At 42.2% G+C, this 26581-nt stretch overlaps 1 protein-coding gene across 5 annotated transcripts in view; it reads right to left on the bottom strand.

Annotated features, from left to right (window-relative positions):
- Window positions 1-2475: 2475 nt before the first annotated feature.
- The window catches only part of LOC119462347 (oxysterol-binding protein-related protein 6-like), a 131900-nt gene continuing 107794 nt past the window's right edge, over window positions 2476-26581 (bottom strand). For all 5 annotated transcript variants that reach the window (XM_037723697.2, XM_049667632.1, XM_037723692.2 and 2 more), the window contains exons 19-22: window positions 26098-26242; window positions 21189-21315; window positions 19165-19287; window positions 2476-10966 (exon numbers count right to left, since the gene is read on the bottom strand). In XM_037723697.2, the coding sequence (XP_037579625.1) occupies window positions 10846-10966; window positions 19165-19287; window positions 21189-21315; window positions 26098-26242 (516 nt within the window). In that variant the 3' untranslated portion in view covers window positions 2476-10845. The remainder of the gene's footprint in view (window positions 10967-19164; window positions 19288-21188; window positions 21316-26097; window positions 26243-26581) is intronic.

Genomic DNA, 26581 nt, shown 5'->3' with positions numbered 1-26581 from the left:
GAACTCGCGCACGTTCACGGGCCCGCTCCCGTTGTCGTTCTTTGAAGGCTGCCTCCTCTTCGGCAGAGCGGACCAAGCGCGGCCTACCCATAGCACAGCTGGCCTTGGACTGGCTACTAAGTGATTCGTTATGAAAAAAGGAAACGTTAGCGCTATCTTCGGCAGCCCTTCAGGGAGCACGGCTCCGCGCCAATACTACTACCAACGTTACTAGATTTTGACTACTACTACTAAGTGGTTCGTTGAATTGCCGAGAACGGCGCGCGCGGAGCGAGCGAACCTTCCTTTCTCTTCTCCGGAGGGAGGGAGCGCTTGTGATTGGCTGGGAGAGTAGCGTGATTCAGTGCGCCACTTGCGGGAGCGGAGGGTTTCCGGCGCGCCAGCGATGCGGAGGGTTTTCGGCGGCCAGCTGCGGAGGTTTTTCGTTTACGACGACAGCCACACCGACGGCACGAAGCAGGCAGTACAAGCTTCGCTCGAAAAACCGCATGTAACGTAATCACGTAATACTATTATCGCTATTACGATTATTACCCACGCGCCTCATTTTGGTATCATTGTTAAGAGGAAAGAAATTAATCATGCATATGTCATGTGCAAAGATTGTGCCTCCGTTATCGAGCCACGCATGACGCAATGTGAGCTAAATTTAGCCAATCGCTCGGCGTTCAGAGAAGCATAGATAGGCAGTACGTTTGTCGATGCGAGCGGAGTGGTCGCGTTTTTGAGAGCGCACTCTCTGCCATGGTATAATCCATCAAACCCAAACCTGTGCTCATCAGGTCTGGGTTCAATAAGTGTTCAATTAGTTCCAGAAATTTGACGGTTGCTTGGCTATTGCACCAACGCGTTCGACACGTAGGGTCCAGAAATGCCATGAAAGATTCGGGCAGCAAGGTATAGAGGAATGCCAATTCGCGCCCGCCACCTTTGACCACGGCAGGCCCACTAAGAATTGGGAGTGAGCACGATTGCAAGACCGTAGTACCCCCATTAGCTGTATCATAAGTTAAGCATGTAAGCTTTCTAATGCATGAATAAATGTCACTTGTGTATTTGGTTACGCCATTTCTGTACCTTGGGCCGGTATTTTGTAGCGATGCCTTTCCGATGCTAATGCCTTTTCGTGCTTTTCGCGCTTGCTCAGTGGTCAGAGCGACGGTTCGCTCACGTTATCAACGGGATCAGCCGACCGTGAGCGGTGGATGATGACTAGTATAGAATAAAGCATAACGAATCGCTACAAAATACCGGCCTTGGTGTCCATACACCCTCAGCAGCACGCACAAGACGTTGCACGTACCCCACTGCGGCTGCGTCCCCGTGCAACCTACCAGACGTTTTTTTTTTCTTTTTTTTTTTTACATAAACGTATGTGACGTAACTATATATATTTCTGCAAGGCCTTTGCCGCTTTGCCCATTTATGATGATGATGATGCCTTATTTATCATCATCTGTGAAACGGAGTATAGGTAGTTTTTGTGATGGTGCTCAATCAGTTGCACTTGCATTGCACGGGACTGTACATATCTTGTTCAGTTTTGATATTTTTTGCACCGCCTTTTAAATCAGCAAGCATATATTTTTTTGGAACGCAAGACGTCCTTCCAGTGATAGACTTAGTAATTTCAATTGTTTTTAAAGTGAATAGCTTTCTTTGGCTTTTTCGCCCATTTTCGTGGTTGCTGGCGGTCGAAGGTTTGTGGTCGGAGATTGCTGGATGAAACAAAAACGCCGACACAAACGGGCGCGCGTTCGTTGCGAATGCCAACTGTCATAGCTCTTTCAGACGCACGTGCTGTCCACCTATACTACCACTAAAAATGTGGTTAATTAACGGCTCTGTTCTCTACAGAATGGAGCAATGTAACAACAAACGCTACCAAAATACCCTTACTGCAACAAATATAAATCGTCAAGCGCAATATTCCTCTAATACAGCGAATAGCTTTAAGTGTTGGGCTATTCGGCTATTCCCTTACGTGGGCAATCATCGTGAATGGTTTCAGCACAATTTTTTGCTGTATATATGTGACCTGTCTATCAGTAATACACGATGGGGGCGAACTGCAAGAATGTCCGCATCCCGTGCATTGGGGGCACATTAAAGATCCCCAGGTGGTCAAAATTAATCGAGAGTCCCCCACTATGGCGTGATTCATCAAATCGTGATTTTGGCACGTAAAACCCAAGAATTCATTGATTCATCAGCCATACACTTAGAAGTAGAGCCATATTCGCGTTTCCTCCACTAGTACAGGTCTTGTGTACTGCACCCATAATCAGTGTGAGTGGGCCATCAGCTCTGTTCATGCCACGTCAATTACACATCTGCATGTAAAATGCAGAGAAATATTCGATCACTGTATTATTATCACAATGGATCATTGTACGTACAAGCACTGCAAGTTCATAGGATGCACACCGTTTTGCAAGGCCAACACAACAAATGTGGATGACCAAGTATACCAAATTTGTCTGTGCCAGAAGCGCATGGCTTTAACAGCCTCTTTGCCACTTTATTTTTCACAACAATAAAAACGCAGTGTCGAAAAGCATTGAGCTTGCACAAACATGCAACAATTTTTTTTAAAAAGAAGAGGTATAAGTGGGTTCACTCTGCTGCTATTATTGCTTGAATGGCCTAACACCTGTTTTAGGAACATCTGCAAGCAAGGATTGTTTCAGAGATTGAAGGAAAGCAGTAGACAAAAGAGGTGCACTTCAGTTTGTCAAAAGGATAAAAAAGAATAAGTACTACAAAAACAAAAACCAAGCCTATATGCCAACTAGAGTGAACGTTCAACTCCTGTCATCAGCAAGCTGCTAGTCAATGACTCATAACTACAGCTGCTGTAGCTAAATCCAGGTGGCTAAACAGTATTTCTGAAACTCCTATCAAGCATGCTACTGGTGAATATGATATGGAACAAATCTCCCCTAAACACTGTTTGCTTGTACCAGCAGTAAGACGTCTATATCCTAGCTACAGTGATGGGCAGCAGCTAACATAGTAGTTATACAACTAGTTTAAACTACTCTTCAAGAAGCTGCATGTATCCACAACTATGAAACAAAAGGTAATTTCAATGATCACTTGAACTAATTGCACTGAACTTGAGACTCTGGCAGCATGGTATGCTCTCAATGATTGAATGTGCAAAGGTCTTAAGCATGTTTAAAATGTCACACTTTCTTGCTGCATGTAACATTGCTTTAGTATGCATTGTGTGTCTCTGCGACTGAAACACGATACTCGGAGAACATGGCGGCCGGCACTTTTTTGCACCACCGATGAGCGCTGGTGACACTGAGATGATGCATTTTTGTGTCAGATGAAAGCGAGAATCTTTTCGATGCATCGTAACTGCATTCGGCCCCATCAGCGATCACCCAGCGATCACCACTGGCACAAAAAGCGCCGGCCGCCATGCTGTCTATCGCATTTCACCAAGTGAGTTTAGAAGAGAAGCCAAAGAACATGATTATGCTGAAAAAAAAGCATGCTTAGTCTAGGACGTTAAAACACGTAGAAAGAAATTGTTGAAAGTAGTGCTATGTAAGAGCTAACATGCAAACATGTAGAAAAAATTGTGTAGTTCCCACATAAAAACAACTATAAAAAGGAAAGTGGTTGACAATACCACAATTACTTTGTACCTAACAATATACTTTCACCAAACTAACCGCCGTATTCAAGGACGCAACTTAAGTTCAAGCCCTTGCTTGACTTAATCTGAGTGACGCCTAGCGTGAATGCGCCCAGGACGCTCATTGCGTTTCCTCTGACGCGTTCACGACAGGCGTCATATAAATCAAGTCAAGCATGGGTTTCAACTTAAGTTGTGTTCTTGAATATGGGCCTAAATCTCCTGTTGAAAAGTTTCACACGAAGTTCTCAAGCTGGTGACTACACACATTAAAAAAAAAAAAAAATTAGCTGGACTCTGTGAAATAGGGCACAATGCTGTGGCACCTCTCTATTTTGAGAAACTGATGATTGGCGGGTGTTGTTAGAAGTTTGTTTTATTAATCCATGAAGATGAGGTGACAGCAAGCACTGGCAAGACAATGTTCAGTGCCTCATTTTATGCATATGCAAAGGGAAGATAATTGAGGACATATGCACTGTCAGCAAAGAGCACCACTTGCTGCCCCAATGGCATTAGTTAATGCACAACAATTTCTGTTCTTAGGAGTACATTGGGCACCTTTAATGTCAAAGGATTTGTACAAGGCTATCTTAGTATGGAATACTTGTGGAGTACTTCACTAGCATAGCCTGAAAATACAATGGAAGATACCCACCCTACCCTGTATGGGAGAAATTTCATTTCACATTCCTTCCCACCCCTATGCTAAATGGGATCAAATCTGCAATACCTTTATAACACACCATGGCAACTAAGCAGGACTCCAGATGAAACAGTATATATAATGACCAGCTTTGCGTAAAGTTCTGCCTAAATTCTGTCAAAACACTGAAGCACGCGCTTGCCATTCAAGCTACAGATAGATGATAACAGAGCTAAGGTGTCTTACAGGACATGCTTACTTGTGCCACATAGGAACAAATTAGTGGAGTACATTACCTTAAATACTAACGCTGACACCACATAGGCATATGTCATAAAATAAGTTGCATACACTGGTTCAGCTCACTAATGTATAATTTTAGCTTTGTTTGTAATAAAATTTTATTAATATTATGATTACTTTGAAGCTACCATACATGCCACTGGCCCTTGATTATGCAAAAATAAAAGGTTATTCAAAATGCAAGAAATGTCATGACCCTTGCTGCCATAAACCAATGCTGAGTAGGTGCCTGGACAAACACCCTTTATGTGTGCACAACATGCCTTCCAATGTTTTCTGCGACAAAATCTTACAGCTATATAACAGATATGAAGCTTGTGTCGGTGTTTGTGACATTTTGCACCATTTAGTAAGCTAGTGCAAAACCCAGTACTCGGGGATTGCCTAACAATGAAGGCTTCTGCAATGCCCAGAAAGTAGTCATTAGGTCGTCCTGACTACACTGCTTGAAAAGTAGTAAACTAGTTGTCGAAACTACAAGAAAGGGCGGCACAGAAGGGTAACTACATACAAGTAGTTGGTGCCCATCACTGCCTAGCTATACTTTGGCCCAAAGAGTCAAGCAATCAGATGTAACATTAACATCCAAAGTGCAATAAGCCACTCAAACTGTTTCACATGCCACAAGTGGGCAAAGATATATTCTATGTAAGTCATGAACAATTTATGTAATATTAACATATCCAGCACTTTAGCAGGTACACCTCATAGCTGTATGTCAATTAACCAGTATGACAATTCACCTGGATCAAATATTTTATGACCTAAGTGTGAGTGACATTCTCACAAGAAAAAGATGTATGCTGGCCTAAACAAGCACTGTAAAATTGCAAAGTAAGAACTTTAACGATCAGTTGGCAAATGGCTCAGCTTGAAACATGGTGGTCTCCAGAAAAATATCTTGAAGGCCTGTTCCGGCCTATAAATGTACGCACAAAACCAGGAAGATGGAATCCCATCCAGCACTCACTAAGCAGTACAACCCTCATTAAGCTAGAACCTTGTTATACAAACCATGCTATGCTCAGTATTCACACAGGGAAATAAACTTACTAAACTAGAGTTCTTAACCGCTAGCTGCTGATAACAAATATTTGAAAAAAAACGTCAGTCTATACTTTTTTTTTTCTTCCCACAGTTGACAATCCGCATCTCTTTCTAAGCATAAACACTCCTCATTAATCTAGCTTTTCAGTAATCAAGGTGTTTCTGAGTCATTACTGCACTTAGCAGTAAAGCAAACAAGCAAGGTGCACCATAAATTGCTACACCACATCCAACAAGGCCAGGGTGGCACAATATTTCTATCCTCACAACTACTAGATAAAAACATTTCAACACTATAAAACTTGAAAAGCACCAGAAAACATTAACTTATTCAGTCCATAATGAAACTGGAACACACTGGTGAATTTACACCTTAAGCCGAATTACACATAATGTGCCACTTAAAAGAACCAGTGTATAGGAAAACGTAAGAACTAATAAAATTAAATGTGGCACACAAACATATTGAGCCAGAAAGGCCCCAAAATGTGCAAGAATACATTATCCCTGTCATACTAATCTCCATACCTGCTGGGTGGAAAGCCACACTCGTGCACCTTACCTTTATACAAATGCCAGCTAGGACAGCAAATGGGAATGCAAATTATTTTACAGTTTTTTTAGTAAGAGAATAAAAGTGCTTGCTACTTCAAAGAAGAAGCCACAAGGACCAGCCTTTGATTCACATTTAGGCCATTCAGAAAATGCAATGAGTGCAGCTACCAAAATATGTTTTGAGCTTGCACAAGCATTTTAAAGACAAAAACAACTGCACGGATGTCCAAGAGCACAGAAGGCTAGACTTTGATTCAGAGGGATATGCAGTGCAACAACTTCCATCATCACAGTGGCACCATGGTACAGCAAGAAGTGTGGAAGATGTAAACTTTTTTTTAGTGTATACAGACCTTGGCTTGCAAGCATGCGCCTCTTGCAAACAAAAACCACAAGCCTTCATTGTTACTTGCTCTCTTTAACAGTACAAAAGCCCCCACACATGCCTGTTCACAAGAGCTTTACAAGTTCAGGTATATCACTTGACAAGCAGAGGTGTCGCCTTTCACAGGGACCGTGGACGCAAATTCTTTCGTACATTTTCATTTCTCAGCATTCAGAACTGCAACAGTTGCCACTCAACAAGTAAATACTAGGCAAGAGTCTGTTAGAATCAAATGCGCTCCAAAGAGAGAGAGAGAGAAAAAAAAAAGCAAGCAAAACATGATTAAGCATCACTAAAGCTCTTACAGTAGCTTAAGCAAGCTTTTACTCATCACTTGACAATAACTTTGGTCAAAGCATGCCAAGAATTGTCTACAGCATGTCCTGATAGTCATCATGATGCATCACTATTTCTGATTGTCACAAATGTACAAACAAAACACAACACAAAGACAGTGCAACAATCGTATCATATGCACACTTTTTTTCCCCCCTTGTTACAGGAGTACTAAGGGCAGCACCTAATAATGAAAGTAACTCGAACAGTTCTATGCATGAACAAACCAACTGCACGTAGAACTTTGCTGACTAAGTCAGTTACCATCAACATGATCCCATACCTTTGCCCTCAGCATACCTTGCAACAATATAAATAATTAGGTAATGCATAGTAGATACATCACTAAGCAAATGCTCGAAAAAGTAATGTTTAAAATGTGACAAGATCAGGAAAAATATCCACCTTAAGTAACATTGTCCAACACAATAGGTGCATTTTTCTGCAGTTAGTTTACCTGCTTCTGCCAAAAAGCAGGGACAAATGGTTCTACAAAAGGAAGAGATGCTTCAGCAGACCTAAATGTAACATACCACTGCCCAATAGACAGTCAAGTAGAGAAACTGAATTGGATGCACATAGACAAAAATACCCTTTGTATCTCCAACCTGTACCAGCAATTTCTTTTTTTTTTAAATATACAATAGTCACGTAAAATCCACCTTAGAAGCTTAGAGCACATCAAGTTAACACTATATATATTATTACTGATGTTTTCTTATTACTGCCATTATTACTGACTCAACTGCACAAATGCATTCAAGTCACCAGTGCTCCACATGCTCACGGGACTGTAGCACCCTTTCCGCAAGCGGACTGTGCAAATAAAATTGTTTGTTTGGCTCTCTCTCGTCATGAGGCACTACCTCTATTGCCACTTGCTTCTATTTATGAAACATTTCAGCTTGTGTGCAACTTTATTTTTTGGAGACAGCATTCCAGTTTCCTCTGCCTGCCTACACTTCAACAAATCACAGTGTCTGCAATGTGTGTCTCATGGCTTAATGGCACACCCACATTCCTTGGACTAAGAAGCACTACACAGCCACATGAAGTGGCCTTTTACTCATAAAACACAATTCACTTCAAAATGAATGTATAACTACAACTGACATACCTGCCTGCAGGATTCAGCTGAAGGTTACAAGCATAAAACAATTAAATCAACTGCCAAAGCAAGTAAAACAAAAAAAGGAAAGCAATGCCTAGCCCTATTAAATCTGTCTCTAGAACTGCTACATACAGCAGCTTTTAAAGGGGCCCTGAAACACCTTTCACTGATGCTACAGTCTTTGTCATTCAGGCTTTTCGTTTCCTCTTGTCATCACAAGCGCACTGAATAGGGGCAGGACCAAGGCACCCCTTCAGCTGGTCACACAGCCATGTATAATCATGCAAGAGAAAGTTGGTATCCACGTGAATGTAGCATGAAGCTACCAAGGAACCCCATACGGGTTAATTGGAAGGAAAGCTTCGCAGTTGAAAAAAAAAAATTGTCCTGCTTCGTGGATAAAACCTAAGACTACTGCCTTTTGAGGAAAGTCATTTTACCAACCTAATCTAACTGATAGGCTAGCAGATGGCAGGACAAGGGTGAATTATTTGACAACTAGAAGCATAGGAAAAACTTAAAAACCAAATCAGTTACGCAGAAATTTGCAAGGTGGAAGATGTTAGCAAGAGAAAATTGCCATATATCTGAAAGTAGCACGCAGCTACAAAGGGAGACACATACAAGTTCCTCAAGATGAATACTGTGAACCCATTTATTTTTAACCTCGTATCAATGCACTTGCAAACATGTTGTACATTCCCATATAAGGAAACCAACTGATTGCAACTTTCATTGAATGCACAGCAATGCAATATCGTTAAAAGATCGCAAAATGACAGACACCTGGGAAAAAGAGGGCGAGGGTGTTTTAGGGCCCCTTTATCAACACCAGGAGAAAAAAAAAAGTGAACTTAATTCTAGATGGGATATCTTTCTATGTATAAGAGTGGCTGCCTCTCGTTTTTATACAGAGCGAAAGACTACCGCAGTATAGACATTGAACTCTGCCTGCCTACTTATATATGGAAGCATCACATGTATCGGGATGGTACATGGCTAGGTAAGAACGTGGGCCAGTCAGTGCACCTGGTCAAGACTGTCCCACATGTTAAGGCAAACTCGAGGGTCTCAACAGCAACCCAAACCTGACAAAGTAGTTTTCACGCACCAGCACTGCAGAATGTAGTCCTTGGCATCTCATGACATGGCAGCGAGTAAATGATAAAATTCTTATAACAAATAATACAAACACATTGCTTCAATGTGCCGTAAAATCTGGCCGCTCAAACGGTATCCATAAACCAGGGGTGTGCAAATATCAAAATTGTGGTTTTTCTGAAGCACTGTCAACAGAAAGTAAAGATCCAAGTTTACATTGAATATAAAATTACTTGCCTAAATCATAAAAGAGAAAAAAAAAACTAATATTTATGTGATGATTGATTGATAGGTTTAACACCCCAAAAGCAATACCTGGCCTATGACAAATCCTGTAGTGAAATGCTTTATATTCATTTTGACCACTTCACATTTTTAATGTGAACCTAAGTCTGCGCTACAACTCTCAAGGTGAACAACCAACAAGCCCACATCGCCACTCTCTTACTAAACCTAAGTACTTGGCCGTTTTTGCTTTCCGCCCCTCTTAAGGCCAGGAATTGAATGTGCAACTCAATAACTCTGTGACAATGCATTTTGATACAAACTATAGATTCAATGATTCTATATCCATTCATTCAAAACGTGAGACAAACATGGAACGTCCATAAGCATAAGCATGCAATCACACACCACCTCACTTGTTTCACTGACTAAGCCATTGCTTCCACAAGTACTGAACAATACAAAAATTACTCCCAAATGTCATGACCCTGGGAGTTTCAGAAAACAAGCATGCAAAAAACCTGACAAGCATAGTGACTCTCTCCTGAATGTCTTCAGCTTGTTGGTTCGTTTGCATTGTTGGTTCTACAATACAAAGTGTAAAAGTACATAACAAGCTATCACGTTGTATTTACAATTCTAAGATGTGACACTTTACAGCAATGTCTCACACTTTTTTATTTATTTTTTTTCCCCAGAACCAGTTCAACAATGATAAATTATCAATATGTGAAATTGAGAAAAAATGCTGTTCTACTAAAAGTTCAATGACTACTTCACAAAGCAGGCACCTTCTATTTAACACGCCTACTGGTACCCCAGTCCAAATGGTATATATAATATATGAATCAAGTTCTTCTGTGTTTTTCAGGCAAGCATACTCTGGATTAATACCAAAGCATAAAAAAAGAATCAAAATTAATTCAATATTTGCAGACCCCTGGTAAAGGTACTACAAGGTCAAAGTCACCAAACAGAACAATCTGAAGCGGCATATATATACTTTAAAACTTGAAAAGTATACAAAACTCACAAGCGTCACACAACTAGAATGCCCCAGCAATTATCACCTGCCAGCAGGAGTCCTTCTGCCAGCATGAAAGTCCATGGGTAGGAGCAGCATTAACACTAATTAAAATGCACCGAATATGCATGATATGTGCGCCAAACAGATAAGCATCAATCAATAAACAACAAAGACTTGAGTATACCATGCTTCGATGTGTGCACTGTACCGGAGGTAGTCACCTTGTGAAACAACAAAATGCCACTTATACAGTTAGTGACACAATGAATTCAGGCGCACACCCTCAGAGTAGAAAAAGAACAAGCAGTGCAAATAAAGGTGGAAAATAATGCAAAATGCCGATTGTGCACTTGCACATCAACAAAAGAATGTAACATCAACAAATAAAAAAAACAAGAAAGATCCACATGTACTACTACCACCACTCTGGCACTGTGCGTGAGTGAGCCCTGTTATGTTAAAGAGGATCCCAAAGCTTTTCTGGAAATGAGATGCTGCCGAAGCCAGGGTTTGTGCGAGTCTCCCAGTATTTGTGAGTGTAAGTCCAGTGCTCCTTGCCATCTTTCGTTGTCTCCTTTCTGAAATGGCAATGCAAAAAGGATTACCGCCATGGCTTCTTCTTTTCTTTTCTCTTTCTTTCTTTCAATTTTTTTTTTTTTTGTACACAGTCAACCTCCGTTAATTTAATTCAACCTTGATGAGACGACAAAATTGATCAAACTATACAGCAGGTCGAATTAAACGAGGTGCAAATAAAGCTTTAGAATACACCGCTCATTCGACAGTACTTTCTAGATCCTAATGCGTCCCCAAATCAAACACAAGCCCAATTTCTCTGTGTCCAAAGTAGAAAACTAATGTGGAAATGACATTAAAGCTCCTAAACAAAGTAGAAATCGACCCCACAAGTGATCTTTTAGCAACTGATATGGGCAAGAGTCTCATAGGTGCTGCGCAATGGCGTCAGTTTCCTAAAGTCAGCTTCGTTGCGTGGTTTTTAAACTCAGCTGCGCCGCAATACAGCTGTGTTATGCGGCGAAGCAAACAAATGCTGCAAAGGCGGTTTTGGCATAGTGTCCGAGTGCACCACGCATGTGATTTCCAGCCCAGTTTTCCTGAAGAAAAAAAAAATGTGCGTGCTAGAATCAGGTAAATACCATAATCAGACAATGTGAGCTATAATTATTGCTGCCTAATAGGGCAGGCCGAAAATAGGCGTTTTTGATGAGAGAGTGCGTACGTGTGTTTAGCGCATTCACTGTCCCCTAAGCTTCGACGAGACAGACACTGCTACTAAAGAGGTCGCTATTGGGGTCACCATAGGGGTCAGGCACGTGTGTGCTGACTGGCTAAGTTCGAATTATCCAGCGAAGGTCAATTTTAGGATTGAAATAATGAAAGTTTGGGCCCATATAAGTGCATGGGTGCCGGCTGGGACCTTCGGCTGTGATCGAAATAACTGGAGTAAACCTAACATAAGTCTACTGAACGTAAACTTTGGCTATATTTGTTGGAAGTTTCTTTGCAACCCCTGGCTATCTTGTACTGCCGAAGCTTTAACAGGGCGTGAACATAACATTAATAAATAAAATACAGATTTCCTATTTCTGTGGAGCTCTTTAATGTACAGTGCTCAATAAATGAAACGTGACGATCTGAGCTTACAGCTTTCGGAACATCCTATGCCATGCTATGAAGTTATCACTTGACCAAGAAGTGCACTCTACATTATATGTAATGTCTTTTCTAGCAGTATTTCTAGAAAATTTTCAAACAAAGGGCAAAAGAGGAGCACTGTAAAATGTATGCAATCAGTGAATTCCTGTGACACATTGAACTAACACCTGTTGCATGCATTTGCTAATGTTTTGGCATATCCAAAAGTAAGAACTGGTCCCAAAGTTGTAACAAGTTGTGCTATGCATGTTGTAAACAAAATCTCTGCTCATGAATTAACAAAGGCTTTTGGGCTGCGGGAGTGTCTCTTGTGTCTACAGTGCGTAGCCGTGTTTGCAGTGACGTACCATTAAGAAAACATTAAAAGAAAGATAATTGCAAGAAACTATTCGCTGCTAAATAAACACCATATATTGTGCATGGTCTGTGACACAAACACTGCAGCCAACAAGATGATGTTTCCAGAAAGCTTAACTAAACCTGGCACCTGCACAAGAAAAATGCGCGAGTGAGGTGACACTATGACTAAATACTGAATATTGATCCTATGCTATCATCATCATCATCCTATATTTATGTCCACTGCAGGACGAGGCCTTTCCCTGCAATCTCCAATTATCCCTGTCTTGCGCTAGCTGATTCCAACTTGCGCCTGCAAATTTCCTAACTTCATCACCCCACCTAGTTTTCTGCCATCCTCGACTGCGCTTCCCTTCTCTTGGTATCCATTCTGTAACTCTAATGGTCCACCGGTTGTCCAGCCTACGCATTACATGGCCTGCCCAGCTCCATTTTTCCCTTCTTAATGTCAACTAGAATATCGGCTATCCCCGTTTGTTCTCTGATCCACACCGCTCTCTTCCCGTCTCTTAATGTTAGGCCTAACATTTTTCGTTCCATCGCTCTTTGTGCGGTCCTTAACTTGTTCTCAAGCTTCTATGTTAACCTCCAAGTTTCTGCCCCATATGTTAGCACCGTCAGAATGCAATGATTGTACACTTTTCTTTTCAACGACAGTGGTAAGCTCCCAGTCAGAATTTGGTAATGTCTGCCATATGCACTCCAACCCAATTTTATTCTGTAAATTTCTTTCTCATGATCAGGGTCCCCTGTAAGCAATTGACCTAGATAAATGTACTCCTTTACAGACTCTAGAGGCTGAGTGGCGATCCTGAATTCTTGTTCCCTTGCCAGGCTATTGAACATTATCTTTGTCTTCTGCATATTAATCTTCAACCCCACTCTTACACTTTCTCGGTTAAGGTCCTCAATCATTTGTTGTAATTTGTCCCCATTGTTGCTGAATAGGACAATGTCCTGATCCTATGTACAAATCAAATAAAATGCTACAATTCTGGCACCTAGCTCCCTGTACATTCTGTGTTGTTGTAAGTCATACAATTCAGTTAAGAATAAAAATATAAGTACCACTTGTACTTTCACCCATTAAAAAAATTTAATTCTGTGGTTTTCTGTGCCAAAACCAGAATCTGATTATGAGGCACGCCGTAGTTGGGGGCTCCGGATTTTGACTCCCTGGGGTTCTGTAACGTGCACCCAATGCACAGTACACAGGTGTTTTTGCATTTTGCCACCACCGAAATGCGGCCACCGGCATCGCGATTTGATCTCGCTACCTTGTGCTTGGCAGTGCAATGCCATAGCAACTAAGTGACCACAGAGGGTTCAACCATCAGCGACTCAGCCACTCAACATCTCACAGTGCTGCTCTTGTTTGAACTGTTTCTAGATATACTGCTAGAAATGGCATTGCAGATGTTGCAGTTCTTGGTTCACAGCGTGCGATGTGGCGAATAAAAAGCAAATTGTTTGCAACATACACCACATGTTCTTGTTTTTATTTCAAACTTTTTTTTTTTAATTGCCTGTGACAAATAGCATTGTTATGCCTTTCCAACGCATGCATGGAAGAGGCAGAAATTACCCGCATGAGAAATCTGAATGTACAAGTAGCTAATTAAAAAGATTTCTACACTAAGTTTTTAATTATTTACTTTAGGGCACATGTTGCAATCGCAAAATTGATGTCAAGCAGTAGTGAAGTTTGCTTAGCAGAAACCGTAAGACTAGCACCACTTTAAAGTGTGCTACAATATACATTGGCGTTGCAGCTAACAGATTTGCAAAAGCATGCATCAAGCAGTTTGGGATGATCAGTAATGTGAATACATCTTTTAGCGGGTTTTGGGGACAAATATCTCAAAAGAAGCGCTAATCTTAGGATGTCTTAAGCAGACATGACTTCACTACTGCTTGGCTCCATGTTCATAATTAGAAGATGTGCCCTGAAGCGAATCATTAAAAAGATTATTAATCAATATTTTTCATTAGCCACCAGTACATCACGATTTCTCGCACAAGTAATGTCGGCCTCTTCAGGTAATCCCCTGAACAGGCTGAATTGTGCCATATTCTCTATGGAATTTAACACACACGCACATCTACGCACACACACGCACAGTTAAACCTCAATATAACGAAGTCCGTAAAATTTGGAATTTTGCTTCATGATACTGAAATTTCATTATATTGAAATAAATTCAACCATTTATGCAAATAAGTACAGTCACCAACATATTTTTCTTAGACTGAAGTGGCTGCAAAATTTAATGAATTATTGGGCAATTGGAAAAAAATTGTTGAATTTGAGAGCCACAGCGAAAGGTACTGTTTCATTCAGTGTCGCCGATATCTTCACATCGACGGTAGGAAGCGAAGCCAGCCTTGCTCTTGCGTCCACTCCACCTCCCTGACTGATAGTGTCACCCATAGTGGGGAGTGAATGCTTCGTCTGCCTCTCGCTTCTTTGATCTCCAAAATTTTAGATTACGCAACCTCCAGCATCAAATGCGCGAGAAGACAGCACACATGATGGCACACCACCTCGGCTTGTGCATGTGGCAGGTTACCTCTAAGAAAGGGCATGCGAATGCGCTCAGCCACACTGACAGCCATGCACAGCTATGGCCGGGCTAGAAAAGGAGACGCGCGAAGCTGCCCCTCTCGACTTGCATGTAGTTGATCGTCTTAGCGCGAGCTCGCTCTCCTACCCCTATCCCCATGCTCGTGCGGGAAAATGGCCCTTATTAAGCCACCATCCTACTCGACTCACCCTCACATGTTTTCACTTCCACCCAAAGCAAACAGCACGCAGGCTGCGATAGGATTTTATTGCACTTGGACTTTATGCAGAACATGATGCTGCTCGGCACGGCACACTATTTGAGCAAGCAGCTCTATATAATTCAATCATTCAACGATCTGCGTTTGCAGAAGTTGAAAAACTGAGCACATGTGGTATAAGAGGCATTGCACGTGACTTGTTGGAAAGCTACTTAAAGGGGCCCTGAATCACTTTTTATCGAAGTGGAGAAGGACATTTGAAGTGAAAATAGGTAGGCTATTTCAGAAATACTTTGCCGCAAAAAGTACTTCAATGCATTCAGCAGAAGTGGAGTTATTGGCAATCAAACACGGCCTCCGCTGTGCTCCCCTTCCTCCTTCAATGCCTTGCACTGCGAAGGCTAGAGCAGAGTGGGGCGGGGCCACAACGCTCCACCTTCGAAATGCCAGCGTGACGCGCAGTTCAACTTTCATTTTGGATGTTAACGTAGACGCCATGACTTCCGATTTTGGTGCCTACGAGACACTCAACATAAGCCAAACGCGGTTGTCCACAGCGAACAGCCCGTGGATTCGTGGCGACACCCTGCGGCGGCAGCGGTGTAGCCGACCGCAGCGATCAATAGCAGCCGCGTATTGGAATGTGCTTTATTACGTAATAAAGCACACAGAAGAGAGTGAGGATCATGGCTTCTGTTGAAACGATAACGTTTGAGAGAAAGGTGACTTCACTTGCGAGCTCCACGCACCGCCTATGACAGCAAAACTTGGCTGAGATGATCACAGCAGCATATGCTACCCGTGGACTATGTTATTTTACCAAGTCCGAGGGGTGGTTCAGGGCCCCTTTAAGCAGTCGCTACCAATACGTGGTAATAAATAAGGAGTCATCAGCGTACACTGAAGTGAAGAAAGGAGTACTGCAGGGCTTCATATTGGGTCCCCTCCTATGTAGTATACAGTCAAACCTCGATATAACAAAGTTGTACTTGCAGCGAAAAACTTCGTTATATCGAGAATTTCATTATATCAAGATTTTGTTAATTCAACAGAACTAAAATGGGGAAATAAAAATAGTTCGTAACATTGCAAATTTCATTAAATCAAGGTTCGTTATATCGAGGTTTGACTGTATACGTAAATATTTGACTTATGCCGCATTCCAGATTGTCCCAAACTAGCAATGTACGCAGACGACACAAATATCTTTTTTGAGGGTGCTTCGCTGGTCGATCTTGAAGGAAATGTGAATCATTTGCTGAATTAGTTGTCTTCCTGGTTAAAACTTTACAAGTTATGCCTGACGCCAATAAGACAAAATACATGCTATTTGCTCCTGTGAACAAGCCACAAAATTTCAGCATGAGCATTTCCTACCAAGGACATTTATTAGAACAGGTCATGCCTAAAAAATTCCTGGGAGTACGGTTTCAGGAAGACTTATCTTGGAACGAACACATAACAAAGTTAACGGCCGAATTACGTAGAAGCATTGGATGCATGTACAAATTAAATTCATTAATACCGCTGTGGCTCAAAAACACGCTCTACTATACTCTCTTGTGTTCTCGGCTTTCTTATTGTGCCCTTGTGTGGGGAAACAATGACGTTGACCAATTATACTAAACTCGTTATACTAAAGCTGAGAATCTTTGAAAACTATTATGGCCCCTTACGCAAGCTGGGGACAAAACCACTTTTTCTAAAGCATCCTATGTTAAAAGCTAATCAGGTATACTAATTCAAATTGTTTCAGCATACAAAAACAATAGGCTTTTTTGCTTGCAAGATTTTCAGGGTTCTCCTTATCCTTTCCACACCCACGTTAGACTCCAAGGATTCAAACTACTTATGGAAGGCAACACACTACATATCAGGTGCCTACTTCGCTAAATAACATCGACTGCTTCTGAGACAGCACAACCTCTGAAAAAAAGTTTAAAATGGATTTGATGGAAAATAACATTGAATTTTCTTGAATCTTTTTTAAATGTGCTTCTGTTTCCTCTTAAACTGTCTAACACGAAACCATTACGTGACACTATACTTACATATATCTACCTTATTATCTTGCGTGCTTCGTGTATATTGTTTTGTTTTGTTTTTTGCTCGATTACTCTGTGTTGAGCAACTATAACGTGTGTCATGAATGGTTTCACAGTACAAGTGTCCTAATGTAAAACTATGTGTACCTGTAAATCAGGTCGCCTTATTGTGTGCATTTCATCATTTTCACGTTTAGGGAGCAAGTAGAAACTTCCAAAATTATTTATTCTTTTGAAAGCAATTTTTTTTCTCCTGTGTTGAAATATGTACGTATGTGTTTTGTTGTTTTTGCTCAGTGTGCCTACTGGCCTGCGTGCTGCACTGTAATTGGAACAAAGGCCTTTGTCAGGCTACTAAGCCTTTTGCTTTTGCTCCTGTTTATGTACCTGTACAGAAAGAAACAAATAAATATGAAAAAAAAATGCTTCAGTAATTGCAAAAAGCTTAACAAGAAGGCAGAAAAGGAAGAAAAGAAAATCCAACAAAGGTTATTATACTAAACAACCAATGATTTGAAGTCTTTAAACAAAAGACTACATAAGTCAATACCCGATACACTGCACAAGTTGAGGAAGGTTGGTAAAATGTACTTAAGCATTTGTAGACTGTAATTAGTCCTAAGCATGGAACCTTCCACCGCTCTGGTTGTCTTGTGACACGTGTGGGTACATGTTTTCCTAAGTATGCTAAATGTTCAAGTTTCGTGCTATTGCGTTTATATTCCGTATAAAGCTCACGCAAGAGTACGTTATTATACATTTCATTAATTTTGTGAATATTAAATTTACTTAACAGAGCCTTGGTATGTGCATTGTAAGAAATATTTCCAATAATTCGGACCATTTTTTATAGCAAAATTTGTAATTTACACAGATTTGACTGGCTTGTGGTACTCCAAGCAAGATAACAATAATTAAGCTGTGAGGCAAACAGGGCATTATAGACAAACAACTTCTCAGAGGTGGGTAGAACATATCTATTGCAACATACAGCACCAGTTACAGTTTACTTTGCTCAGTTTTTGCACAAGACCATTGATGTGTTCATCCCACCGCATATTACACGAGAAGTGTATTCCCAATACCGCCATAGTGCCCACTACTTGAATATGTAAAGAGGTGAAAGTTAAGGTCTGAACTAATGGAATTTGTGTGCCTCTAGTGTAAAAATGAACTGCTTTCATTTTGCTAGAATTTACAGTGAGACTATTTTACCTAGACCAGGCAGCCAGATTTTCTAGGGTTTCATTGGACCTTTTAATTAAATCTTGACAAGCAGACAAGGTTAAAATATGCTCGTATCATCTGCATACATTATCAGTTTAGCAGAACAACGGAAGTATTCAATGCTCTGCTCGCCGAGCAGATGGGAACATCCCAGCGATGCAATAATATTGTCATGCTGTAGTGACAATGAAGAACACAGTAGCAAAACTGTGAATCCCGAAACTAAATTTTTATTGGGCGAACTTGTGCCTAAAAAAACAAGTAACAGTCAAGCACAACGACAGCAGCTAGCACAGTCAGCGATTGGCGAAAATCTGATCTGCGGGTCAAGTGCGTCAGCTTTTATACACAACTCGTCAAAGGTTCTAGCATAATCACTGGTGCCCACGTGTCTTCCAGAAGGTACTACACAATTCGTGCCGTGCATACAATCAGATTACACAAGGTTCCGTGACAAAAGACATAAGAGATGGATTCTACGATAACCTTCGAGTAAGTTCCAAATCATGCAGGCATGGGTTGCGCTGAGTGATAACTTGAAGTTGCTAGCAGGTGAAATGCAGTCCTAGAGAAAAGGATAAGTGCACATACTACTACCCTCAATGAGGTTACTAAAGGAAAGTGAACTTCCTTATTAAGAACCTAACTAAGGTAGCTATAAGAAAGCTGACACATGAACTAACCTGAACCACATTGGCTGATACTCAACGCCCTCTTCTTCCCTTTGCTTTCGTCGTTCCCTCTGGCTCTGCTCCAGTTGAGACTTGACTGCTTCAGCTGCAGCAATGTTGCCAACCTCTAACAGCCTGCAATCATATCATGGCATCCTTGTAAGTGCAAGATGTCATAAAACACTAGGTTATGCAGCATTTCTGGAGACTTTTCTTAAACACGGAACTGTCAAATAAAAAAATAATTAACGAGACTTGTATGTCAGTCACAATGTTAAGCACTGTTGTGCCTGGCGGTCCTTCGGGACAAAGGATGCCTCACTGACAGATGTGCAGCTGTGGAGTGCTGTTCACACATTGTTGTTTCTCTAAGCCGGGGAGCGTCACCGTCACCTGGGACTAATGGACGAGCAATTAGACCCCAGGCTGCAATGAGAAATCGGCCTCGTGCTTCGCTAAAACAGCAACGTCGCTCTTGGTGTGTTTACGTGAAGCACCAGCACCCGTCTGGTCTACGACGGGGCTTGGCGGTAGCTTCCACAAAGGCCAGTCTCCTGACTGACAAGCTGATCATCACCGAGAGGCCACTTATTCTTGCAAGGGGCCAACGTCAGGCATTTCCGTGGGAACAGCTTGGACGTTTGATTCCCAAGGTGCCACCCGGTGCCTGGTATGCAGGGGGGGGGAGATCGAGCAACATTAGAGGCAGAGCCCAGCAGAACGGTGCCACATCATGGGCGGGATTTTTCGAACGGTCCACAACCGTGATTGGCCGAGAAGAACCACAGTGAATTCCCTCGATGAGGAAAAGGAGGAAATGAACTGATAAAAAGTGGGGCTTGAGTGTTGTGTAGGACGCTCAGAGATGTAAACGTTTGGACATGCAAAGACGTTAGCATGTAGACGACTCCAAGAATCATGGAGCCCTTCGTGTAAAATATCATGTACATTTGTATATAAAACCCTTTTCTGATCTCTTGGACATCTCCCTGGACCTCTCCTTCTCCCGGAACTTGGCACGGCACCATTCATGGAACCTTCGTGGCCCGCTCGGACCCCTGACTTCACAACAGTATGCTTTTCTAATGCTGAAATGTTTCATAGAATTCAGTACTCAAGGCATTATATCTCAAATACGAAAAGCTTCAGAGGGAACTAATGCAATGTATAGTACCATAAATGAGTTTATATTCACAAGCCAACACAGCCCTATTAAAACTGGAAGTTCTTGGCACAATCTGAAATTTGGGAATAATTAATGAGCACTGCATTTCATGAAATGGAAAAACTGAACGTGCCCTGTGATCATACCTAAATGTGAATTGTCCCCAAGACCAATCACAAACTGTAGACCCATCACGAAAACTGTGAAAATTAAGTTGCTTACAGCATTCAAGTGCGTTTCTCTCATTTACCCCTTTATGTGCCGCGCCCAAGTACGCTTGCCTGGCCGCCAACGCACAGCTCTGGCCATGCCCGAGATAATTTGAAAACGTGAAACATCCATAGGCTGGTTGCATCATCTATTCATTAGTTGGTTAAACAAACATTTTATGGTAGGCTTTGTTTTTATACAACCGATGGTAAAACAAAGCTTATAGACTGTCAGTGTTGCTAGTGTTTTTTTTGTTTTCTGACATGGCATACTGGAGCAGAAAGCCAACGTGTTTTCAGAACAAAGCAAAAATTTCATTTTTTATTAACTCTGACTCAGATGACTTTGCTGTTGATTACAAGTGTCTTCAAGAGTCAAAGACAGCAACAAAGAGGCCATGTTGCCTGATAAACAATTATCCTAATAAAAATCATTAACCAGCATAAGTCCTAACTTTTTCATGAATCTTCAGATTAAAATATTCGTAAAATGGTTCACAACATACCTTTAATAAATATCATTTGAATTTAATGCCTGCTAATGTGTTACTTGGACAGAAGTTGAATTTGGTGCATGCCGGGAAAAGCGCCAGGTCCCCGAAGGGTTAAGGAAATGGCTAACACATAGAAATAGATGACAGCGGCACAAGTAGACATAATACCTTTGGTCTGGCCGGAACCTTGAATCAGTTGGAGGCAACAGTTTAGCCACTTGTGGGTCAAGTTCATTGAGTTCAATGGCAAACCGTGTGAAACCATAGTACAGCTCATAGTCCTCGGGCATCACTCCTTGGTTGGCAAAAGAAAAACAAAATGACATCTTTTGACTGCAACCAACACAATGTGTTTGTAACAACTGTTTCAACATTTTGAGTGAGCAGGCATCTTGTGTAATGCTCTTTTTAATTGCCCAGAAGAGACATAGATACAGTGGAATCTCGCTGATACGATTCTGCATAATACGTTTTTTGGGATAATACGTTTTTTGTTTATTTCACAGCCAGTGTCTTATAGGAGAAATATATTTCGGATAATAAGATTTTCGGATGATACATTTTATTTTTCGGTTCCTGTGAAGATCATATCAACAAGATTCCACTGGATATATAATTGCCCAGAAGAGCTCCAGTGATTCACAAGGAGCCAAAAGGTTAAACAAGAACTTATTCATGCTCTTTGAAATGTGTCAAAATCCTTGTTCACTCCTGATGAATGTTCACTCCATCTGGGCGTACCGAGGCAGCGATGGTCAAGTGGAGTCAGCCCTAAAAACGGCGATTGACACGGTTGAAGCCTATCTCCAAGGGACCGGACTGCGCTGTTCGCCGGCTAAATCGGAGCTGCTTCTATACAAGCCCATTCAGCGGGGACGCCCTCCAAAACACCAATCTGATCACCGACCCTGTGACTCTATCACCTTACGCCTTCAAGATGGCAGTCCTATACCACACGTCCCTAGTATCCGGGTCCTCGGTCTCACCATCTCTACCAACGGCTCCAATGCCTTGGCTCTCAACAAGATCTGCGCCCAATCTCAGAACACCCTACGGCTTCTTAAACGAATCTCCAACAGACGAGGGGGACTCAAAGAAGAAAGCCTTCTCCGCCTCGTGCAGTCCTTTGTCATATGCCACATCACCTACGTTGCTGCTTACCTCAACTGGTACCGGGCTGAACAAAACAAGCTCGACACCCTCATATGAGGGGTCTACAAGCAAGCACTTGGCCTCCCGCATTACACCAGTACTGAACTCTTCAACCAACTAGGAGTTCACAACACCCTTGCCGAACTCATTGAAGCACAACAACGCTCTCAGCTTGAACGGCTCACCCTTACTGAAACGGGACGCTTTATTCTATCTATGCTTGGCTTTACTTACCATCAGCAACAGGGCCCCAAACAATCGATCCCGACTAACATCCGTAGCTGGATCCACACAGACCCTATTCCTAGAAATATGCACCAATTTGTGGCACACAATTAGAAATATGCACCAAATAGGCACACAATTTGTGGCCGTCGCCACACGCGATGGAGTCCTACACCACGCCTCCAGCGTCATTACCCCCACTGCCGAAACGGCTGAAGAAGTGGCCATCGCCCTGGCCACTCTAGATCCCACCTGTCACACCATCGTGTGTGACTCTCGCTCTGCCGTCACTAACTTCAGCAAAGGCCGTATTTCTCCTCAAGCTCTTCGTATCCTCCACCAGGCACCACACTCTAGAGAAAGCATGATCTCCCTGACATGGATCCCGGCCCACGCGGGCACTGTCCACCCACACCTCCCCAACCTCAACGAGGTCACCCACTCCATTGCGCGAGGACTAGTCAACCGCGCCGGAGACACTGGAGACGAGTTGGACACCAGGGACAGTCTGACTACTTACAACGATCTCGTTAAGGCATTTTACCTTAGTCGCCAAACCTTCCCCCCACCTCACCCCAAGTTCAGCCGGGCGCAGGCTACCACCCTGCGTCTGCTACAAACAAATGCGTACCCTTCACCCGCCCGCCTCCACCTTATATTCCCTGAAGTTTACAATACCCCCAACTGCCGGTGCTGTGGCACTCACCCGGCTACGCTTCCGCATATGCTGTGGGAGTGCCCGGCACAGTATACACACATTAACACCACGACCCTCTCGTCGAGGTTGCGTGAGGCTCTGCGGAGCTCCGCCCTCAACGACCAAACCTGGGCGACCCAGCACACCCGTGAGGCAGTGGCGAGGCAAGCCCTCAACGTCCCCTCATGGGAGGCTTAGGCCCGGCCATCTTAAAGTGCTGGTTCCGCAATAAATGTTTATTCCTCCTCCTCCTCCTCCTGATGACATCGCTGTCTGTGAAGTGACATTGTGAGTGGGAATGGCAGTTTCAATGGTCACAATAAACTCTATGGAAGCTGGCTATGCAAGTCGGCACAGTGTATTTTAAAACATGTTTGCTGTAATAGGCCCCACTCAAATAGAGGACTCTGACACAGGTTCGCATCACACCAAAGACTATCAGATCCCTTATAGTATAAAGAAAAATTTCATAGCTTCAAATTACAGTTGATGCTTAGATATTACAGAATCATTATGAATAATTTTTTTGTAAAAATTTTTCTTAAATATTCATTTAGAGGTGGCACGTCAGGGCATTTCAAAGCTGTGAACAATGCTGGAGGAGAGTTAAACACAACTTGGAGTCTTGTACAGAGAAGACAGTGTTGAACTGAAATCGTTCTTCATTCCAGTTGTCGTTCCGGTTCAGACAAAACGGTTCAGTTCCGGTTACCTCTGGTGCAAAAAAATAATTGAACAAACCAGTTCGAACTGGTTTATGTTCATTTGCATAACTTAAGACTAAGGCAAATCAGTTCTGTGGAAGCCTGCAAGGCAGAGGGAAGTAGATTAAAGGGAAAAATTTTTGTCCACCCGAATTGTAGCACGAAGCTACAAAGGAAACCCATACGGCTTCAGAAAGTTTCCCTTTCATGTATTGACAGCAAGCACATGTGCATTTACAGATGAGGTAGTATGGTTGTGCCACAAGTACAGGTGATGCATGAATGAAAAGCTCCAGAGAAGGTGACCAACTTAATTGAACCGAAAACCGTTGTTCTTTCTCTTTAGTTTTGCTCCAAAGTGCAAAAAATAAATACGTTCAGGTTTAGTTCTGGTTTGCACAAAAATAAGTTCTTTTTTCGTTTTTTCCCAGTTCAGTTCTGGTTTGTTACCCTGGCAGAGAGTTGTTATGGCTGGCACAACTAACATCATAGAAAACACTCTAAAAGATTAACAAATTAAGCCACATTGACAGGCTGCCCCTCTGGAACTGCAAACAGGTCAATCTTACTGTGAATGGAGAGGAGACTTGGTATGCCGCTAAGGACGTGAAAATTAAAGACGGGAAATGATATCACTTTCAAATTCCCACACCAGCTCCGTGATGTCACAGATTTTTTTTGGCAACACCTGACTCGAGTTAGTAACTAGTCTCTTACTAATAAGAAAGAATTACATTACATTTGAAAATAAAAGCGCTCAGCCTGTCGACTTTTGTCAACTTCCTTATGTGCATGAAGGACCTAAATATTTGAAGATACAATGAAATCAACGTGCAGTTCAGCTATAATTTTTTCTGCTAATATGCACTGTTTTACTGCTGAAGAAATGAAGAGTTTTGAAAGGATAACGTGTCAGTCTATTGGGTCCAACATATTTGGACGATGATGCTGTTACATGGCTCCTCTGTGCAAGCTGAAAAACCCTGGCCTTATTAGCGGCATTGGTGTGTGGTGTTTTTGACAATAAGATTCAACAGGATATCTCTGCTCAAAAATGAAACAAGTTGTGGCTCCTTCCAGGCGCATGGTGCCAGTGAAGCCATTGTGCCTACACTGCGGTTGAACTCGCATGTGGCATTCCATTTAGTCACCGCCACATTTTGGCGTGGCCAATGAGTGCCAACTTAACACTGTTACCAACTTTCATAAAATTTGTGCACTGTTTCCAGTTACTTGCGCATTTTTAAGTTCTTCATTTTATTCACCCTCATAAAAAGAAACCGTGGTTCTTTTGTAACACAAAGTATCAGACAAGAAGCTGTGGCAAGAAACACTTCTTTATACAAGAGCGGAAAATGCCCAAGTTGCTACAGGGGTTGAAAGCCCATACAGGCTAAATGACGAGCTTTTTTAGCCATTTAAACATGCTTAGCAATGAATTATCACTGCCAATGTGAGCATTTTTGTTCTGAAGGGGTGGCAAAGATACAGGTTGCAGGAGTACATTGGCACTGTTATGTACTTTATTCTGTCACGCCAGCAATGTTTCTCGCACAGAAGCACTTCACACCACCACGCATGACTAAACTAGCGGTACCGAATGATGTTTGGGTACAGTTTAAACCCATGACTTAGACTGTGCCTAGCTTTCCTTATGAAACATTTTGCAAACTCTTGCCACTTGTGGAAACAACCTGCCATTTTGCATGCACAATAGTCTCCAAATCTATAACACAGTCCTTCTGTAGTTCAGCTTCTATTTTACTACGTGTGTTTGGCGAGCATGGGGAAAGTTATGACTAGTCACTGGCATGGCGTTCACGCCTTGGCAACTTGACCATTAATATTCTGGTGTTTTATGTGCCAAAACCACAATCTGATTATAAGGCACACCGTAGTGGGGGCTCCGAATTAATTTTGACCACCTGGAGTTCGTTAACGTGTGCCCAATGCACGGTACACAAGCGTTTTTGCACTCCGCCCCCATCCAAATACAGTTGCTGTGGCCAAGATCGAACTCGCAACCTCGAGCTCAGCAACAGCAACGCCATAGCCACTGGGCGACCAGGGCGGGTAACTTGGCCATCAGCACTGCTGTTCACAAGGATGTTGTTAGTGATGGTACACAGTGGCTACTCAGGGCCCACACTGACTTCCCCTGCAATGTCCTTTTAAAAGAAAACCTACCTTCAAATCTATGTTGCAACAAACAGCAATTGAACCTCATATGGTGAAATGAGGTGACCACAAAATAACTTATATCATGTCTTTACTAATAGTAATAATGTAGTCCCCTTACCAGGCCTCCAGACGCACTTTGCTGCAGGGGCAACACCACAGTATATTGCTTCGGTCCACTGCCCTGAGAGGTTGCAAATAACGTCTCCCTGCTTGTTGACCACAGTTCCAAAGACTTCATGGCGCTTGTCAGACCAATAGCTGGCCTATAACAAGTCAAAATTATGCAACAGATCAGAAATTTCAGATGCTGACAGAACGGGGGGGGGGGGGGGGGGAAACATTCTCGCACAACAGAGCTCCACCAGCATTTGAGTTTCGGGGATGAGCATGAAGGATAGCAATGAATTCCAAAATTATTACAGTACAGTCGAACCTTGATATAAATAAGTTCGCAATGTAACTAACATTTTTTGTTTCCATTTCTTGTTTCCACTGAAATGCATCTATTTCTTTTCCCTCAATTTAACAAAGTGTTTTGCATCGCAGTTTCGATACAACAGAATTTTTGTGAGCACAAACAACAAACTTGGGCAAATTCTACG

The sequence above is a fragment of the Dermacentor silvarum genome, chromosome 1 (genome assembly GCF_013339745.2).
Source record: "Dermacentor silvarum isolate Dsil-2018 chromosome 1, BIME_Dsil_1.4, whole genome shotgun sequence".
Lineage (NCBI taxonomy): Eukaryota > Metazoa > Arthropoda > Arachnida > Ixodida > Ixodidae > Dermacentor > Dermacentor silvarum.
This window is presented reverse-complemented; position numbering and strand designations above follow the sequence as displayed.